At 38.6% G+C, this 6,514-nt stretch overlaps 1 protein-coding gene across 3 annotated transcripts in view; it reads right to left on the reverse strand.

The window, feature by feature from the left end:
- The window catches only part of RBMS3 (RNA binding motif single stranded interacting protein 3), a 242,066-nt gene extending 237,098 nt beyond the window's left edge, over nucleotides 1–4,968 (reverse strand). For all 3 annotated transcript variants that reach the window (XM_007446814.1, XM_007446812.1, XM_007446813.1), the window contains exon 1: nucleotides 4,815–4,968. In XM_007446814.1, the coding sequence (XP_007446876.1) occupies nucleotides 4,815–4,921 (107 nt within the window). In that variant the 5' untranslated portion in view covers nucleotides 4,922–4,968. The remainder of the gene's footprint in view (nucleotides 1–4,814) is intronic.
- Between the last annotated feature and the right edge of the window lie 1,546 nt (nucleotides 4,969–6,514).

Genomic DNA, 6,514 nt, shown 5'->3' on the forward strand with positions numbered 1-6,514 from the left:
AAAAAAAAAAAAAAAAAAAAAAAAAAAGACAAACAGACAACAGAAAGAAACGATGAAGATAAACACATAAAACAAGAATAAAGATAAAGAAGCTACAGGGTGGACCAGGGGTTTTCTCTTTAGTGGATCACATCTGCCGGCAATTGAGAGAGGAATTAAAATTACTAAAAGGAATAACAGTCCACCTTCTTTGCAATCTCAGCAAACACAGTTGTAACCTGTTTCTGTGCAAACACAGCTGTAGTTTGGTGGTTACTAATCACTAAGTTTACATTTTAGAGATTTTCTTTCCTCACATTTGATTTCCTAGTTCCATGCATTTGAGACAGTAATGGCAAATGAATTGCCAAAACATCAAGGGAGAAATATTAACACAACATTTCTTAAAGATGGATTTAAGGTAGGTATGAATCAAAACACATTCCAAACAATAAAATCACATTTAGATAGGCTTGATGGTCATTTTAAAGCATCATATAGTTGCCTACAAAGAAAGTATTGGCATTTGCCTTATAATTTTAAAAATTTCTATATTTTCTTTATGCTTATTCTGAATCTGAGTTCTCTTTCTATTTCTGGAGGTGGGAGAAGACAGGCAGCAAGAAATGTCAGGCAGTGGAAAGTAAAGAATACAATTTTAACGATATTTAAAGTAATTAAAAGAAAATACAAAAGTAATATTTTAATTAATTTTTAATAATCAGCCTGATATTTGTCTTCCTGTAACTGTGATTACTTTTTTTACTTAGTGAAAAGAAAGAAGAACTGAAATGATTTATTTGGAAAACTTGCCCATTTGGTAGGGAGTGGTAGAACACTGCCCAGATGTTAAGTCATTCAAACAAAACTCCATGAGAATCAAATTAAGAGTACTGAATAGAGGTGAAAAAAAACTACAGAATACAAAGGTCTCTGTGCTCAGCGGTCTCTCACGCCCTTTAGCTCACCAGGGGACAGTAAATGCATTGCTTAAAGAGGTTCTATGTTCCCAGATGTTCAAGCTGGAGTAATTGTGAACGCTTACCCTCATCCCTTCTCCACTTTGGGTCATTCTTTACCGGCCTCTCATAACACTCGTTCAATGTGATTTTTGTTAGACAAACGATCTTATGTTTCTGGGAATGGGAAATGGATAACGTGAACATGCAGTCCTGTCCCTCCAGACTCAGGCTGATTTATGTTCTGATCCTCACGCTGGAAGGCAAGGTAGTCTGTTGGCATCCGCGAGCTCTGCAGTAGTGGGTCTGACTGTCTGACTGTCAGCATTCCCACCATAAACTTTTGTTTTTCAGGGTTTATGACTTGGCTATAAAATGCTGCCTGCAGGGGGGTGGATCTTACAAAACTGTTTTATGTTACAAGAGAGGAAAAAAATAATAATAAAATAAAATGAAAGTCTGTAATTTCAGACACCATCTAGTGCTTCTGGAACGTTAAAAAGCCTGTAATTGTGCTGTCTCTGCACCCTACTGGCATTCAAATCAATGCTTTGAAGTTCAGTGGTTTAAATATAAAACGAAGATACCACCTTTACTTTGAAGAGGTGATTTTCAAAGAAGATGAATATAGCTTATAAGTAAAATAATAATGGAGGTTTTCTTCTGAGTCAAAGGAATTTCAGGATCTCTTGCACATGAACCAAGAACCACACCTGGGATTTTGTCCCAAGATGGCAGTGAAGAAAGACCCTGAGCTCACCTCCTCTCTCGAGCACACCAAAATTACAACTATTTACAGAACAGCTATCAATGAAAAAGACTAACTTAACAGAAAACATCTTCCACAACTAAAGATATATCATTATTTGTTTGGCTATAGCCCTTGTGATCTTGAGAACATGGGCTTATGTTCACCTATACCCGAACCTTTAAGTGGGTTCTCCTGCTTATCTTCTGTGAGATATTGTACAGGATTTTAAACTTCTCTTGCCTTCATTTTTTCTATAACTGTAAAATGTGAATATAATCATATAACAAAAACAATAATAATTAACTCAAAAAGCCAAAAAGAAAAAAGAAGGAGGAACCACAGTGAGACAGGTAGGAGGGGCAGAGTCATGGTATAGTCAAGACCCGTGCCCCCCCACCCCCCCACCGCCAACCCCAGTGGGTGAATCACTAAGGGGAGGATAATTACAACTGTAGAGGTTCTCCCCAAGGAGCAAGGGGTCTGAAACCCACATCAGACTCCCCAGGCTGGAGGTCCTGCACTGGGAAGACGAGCCCCCAGAACGTTTGGCTTTGAAGGCCAGTGGGGCTTACTTTCAGGAGACCCAGAGGGCTGTCGGAAATAGAGACTCTACTCTTAAAGGAGGCACACAAAATTTCACACGCTCCGTGAACGAGGGCAGAAGCAGTAATCTGAAAGGAGCCTGAGTCAGACCCACCTGCTAATATTGGAGAGTCTCCTGGAGAGACAGGAGGCAACTGGGACTCCCCCTGGGGACAGAGATGCTGGCAGCAGTCATTTCTGGGAGCTCGCTCTGCCATAATAACACTGGTGCTGGAAAGTGCCATCGTGGAATCCTCCCTCTAGTTTATTAGCCTCAGGACCCAGCTCCATCCCCACCCACCGGTCTGTTGGCACCAGTACTGGGACAGGCAAGAATGTGGAGAAAAGGGAACTCTTGTACACTATTGTGGGCATATAAATTAGTGCAACCACTGTGGAGAAGAGAATGGAGAGTCCTCAAAAAACTAAAAAGAGAAATACCATGTGATTTAGCAATTCCAGTAGTGTATTTATCAGAAGAAAACGAAAACATTAATTCAAAAAGATACATGCACCCCAATGTTCATAGCAGCATTGTTTACAATAGCCAAGACATGGAAACAACCTATGTGTCTATCAACAGATGAATGAATAAAGAAGTTGTGTATATATGTTGGGTTATTTTTATATTACATTCATTAATTTTTTTATTGAAGTATAGTTGATTTACAATGTTGTACCAATCTCTGCTGTACAGCAAAGTGACTCAGTTTTACATATATATATTGATACATTCTTTTTTTTAATATTCTTTTCCATTATGGTTTATCCCAGGAGATTGGATTATAAATTGTGTGTATATATAATGGGTGGATCCTAATCGAATCTGACTGACACCCTTTTAAGAAGAGATTAGGAGCAAACACAAAGGGCAGACCATGTGAAGATATGGGAAAAGAAGGCCATCTACAAGACACAGAGAGGAAACCAAACCTACTGCCACCTTGATCTTGGACTTCTAGCCTCTAGAATTGGGAGAAAATAAATGTCTGTTGTTTAAAGCCACCCAGTCTGTTGAATTCTGTTATGGTAGCCTGAGCAAACTAATATATCCATACTTTGTACCAAAAATCTTTTGTTTAAAAAACAAAAAAACAAAACATAGATCTTCTTAGAAAATGTGTTCTCTTGATGAATTTGAAACATGTTCCTTTCTCAGCAGGAGCATAAATGAAGGAGAAACTAATTTGTTAGAGAGAGGTTTTGTGGGGCAGGAGGTGGGTGCTGAGCCAAAGGCGTGTGCACGCAGTGTGAAGTGGAGCATGGCAGGCATTTAGTGCCTCCTGCACTGGCTAGGCCTCCAATAGCAGGCTGTACAGTCTCCAAGAATGAGTAAGTTGGACAATTTCAGAGACCCAGGTGTTGCAATTAGCTCTGCCTTGACCATGACAATCAACAGTTAACAATGTTCTGAAAACCTGAATGCCTCATGCATACATTCAAGTCTGGGAGATGTTTTTCATTCTGCTGACTTCTCTTCAAATCTTCAGACCTGTATCCTGCATACGTCTCCCAGTCTAGTATGTGTAGAACATTGTGGGGAATAAGAATTTTAAGACATGGTCCATGACCTCAAGGAAGTCAAGTTAGAGGTCAGTTAATCAATTCATTTTCATATCTTTCCAAGTGGGTTCACAGAGGTTGGTTTGGGATGATTTTTCCAATGATGGCAGGGTTCCCCATAGGGGGAAACACCTGCCTGCAAGGGGCTGCCTTCCAGATGACATTAACATCCATCCATTCATTCACGGTGATTCGGCTCAAGACCTCAAGACGCATAAACACACCCAACCATGGAGACACAGCTTTTCCTTTTCTTCTTTGTTATTGAGCAGTTTCGGTTTCCCTGTAGTTTCCTTAACTTTGTTTCTTCATGAAAGCACAGCAGGTACCACCATTTTAACTCCATTCCTGGCTGAGATCCTCTTTTGTAAACATTCTCTTAAAGTTAAAAAGAAAACTACTCATCTTTTTCCAACAATGAGAAAAGTGCAATTTGTTCTTTTCTGTTTTGTTTAAAACATCAAAAACGCACAGCCAGGGCCTCTTAAATGCAAATGCCCTCTGCACCTCCCCTTAGATTTCTGAGTTCCTTGAGACTACCCAACAGTTCCTGTTTCTCGAAATCTTTCCTCTCTTCTCTCTTCCCCTGACTGAGAAATTCTACCATCTTGCTCTTTAGAAATCAATGCTGAAACATGTGGATGCTTTGTTCACCCCATGGGGTCTTTAGCTCTGGGGTGCTGGGCATTTATTATCCCTAGTAGAAACTGATGGCATCTGATTTTGTTGATCTACAGGCATAGAGAGGACTGGGAAGGGGTTATGCATGCCATTACGACTTGAGACAGATATAAACATTCTCTGTACAGATTTTAGCAAGAACAACATATTTCTAGTTACACTGGAATTCTCTGACTCAAAGCAAAGATACAGTCAGTTTGATAAGCTACTTTTCTTTGAATATTCTATATTCCAGCACTCTTGTAGTGCTAGAAAGGGATGGAATTAAAGGGAATACAAGGAAAGAGCAGGGGTTTTACCTGGCAAAGCCAACGCCTCTGCTGACTCCATTAGCATCTCTTAGTATCCTTGTGGAAATGACATGTCCAAATGGTTTCAGCATAGTCTCAAGCTCCTGTTCATCCATAGAAATGGGGAGATTTGAGATATATAGGTTTGTTGGGTCTTGCTCTTGTTGCTAAAGGAAAAAAGAAACACATGCAGTAAGTTCTGAATATTGAGAAACATCGCAGAAATTTATACATTTTGCTTACACTGCCACCTAGATTCCAATCTCTAGCATGCTCTTGGAAGTTCTTTCAGTAAGGGTGGTATTTCTTTTCACTGAATTCCTTCTTGCCAGAATGCTTCTCATAGAAGCAATGTCATCAGTGAAAATCAAACTTTCTGTCTAGCCTTCCTTAGAAAAGTCTAATAAACTTTTATTGCAGTTGAACTAAGGTAAGTATGTATATTCTATGACCATAACTAGTGGTTCTATTACCACTCTAACTACTGTCACCACTAGTTACTAATGTTGCATTTAGTGAGTGTTCATAACATGCTAGGCATTGCTTTAAACACTTGATATACATTATTTCATTCAATATTTCCAGTACATATAATTGTTACTACTTTACGGTGGACAAAATTGATCCCTAACTTGGTCTAAGTTATACAGCTCTTAAGTGTCAAAGCCAGGGCTGAAACCTGGGGGTATCACCAAAGTCCATGGGCTTCCCTGTCTTGCTATAGTGCCTTCCACTGCACCAATGGGGAGAAAAGAAGTGTGGTCCTAGGACAGCATTTATCATCAGCCTCAGCATCAATGGGGAACTTTCTAGAAATGCAAATTCTTAGGCCCCACCTTGGAATCAGAAACTTGAGGGCGGGCCAAGTGATCTGTGTTTTGACAAGCCCTCCAGGTGAGTCTGATGACTGCTCAAGTTTGGCAATCACTGCCATAGACCACAGTTAAATATTTATATATGAATGAGATTATGAAGCTGTAGTGCTTAAATAAGCTTTGCTTAATAGAATGGGAAATCAAACAACAACTGCTAGCATTATTTCTAAGTGCGTGAATATCTTCTATTTCACACAATGAATAAGTTGGAACTTAGTTGTATGCACGTCTCAAAATAAAGCACAGACAAAAGCCTGACATGATTGATCATTAATATCAAAACAGATCCCATATTTAAATGAACTATTATATTTTAACCAACACAACAACTTTAACTTCAAGAAGAAACATGATTAAATTGGAAAAAGCAATTCTGAAGTCTATAGGAAATGACATTATGTAATAGTAAAATATCTTTTGTGAAGAGATGATATATTCTGTAGCAAATTTAAGGTTTTAAGCAAAACGAAAAATACAGTAAACAAAATTCCAAATATTATTACAGATCAAGAAATAGTTTTGGCATGAAACTAAGCTCCATTACTTTTAACAGCTCTAAATATTCAGACAGGCCATAATACTTTTATTAAGCTTTGAGATGAATAAGATCTATTATTAGGTTCTTTTTGAAACATAGTTTAGTTTTCAAACTTTTTGATCACCACTAAAAACAGTGCAAATAAGCAGGTAATCAAGCAGGAAAAGACAACACAGCTTTAGTATTTGGGAATAGTGTATATGTAGAAACTGTACAACTGTAGTCTCTCTCTCTCTCTCACACACACACACACAGACATACACACACACACAGACATACACACACATACAGACTTA

The sequence above is a fragment of the Lipotes vexillifer genome, unplaced genomic scaffold (genome assembly GCF_000442215.2).
Source record: "Lipotes vexillifer unplaced genomic scaffold, Lipotes_vexillifer_v1.1 scaffold1020, whole genome shotgun sequence".
NCBI classification, from domain to species: domain Eukaryota; kingdom Metazoa; phylum Chordata; class Mammalia; order Artiodactyla; family Lipotidae; genus Lipotes; species Lipotes vexillifer.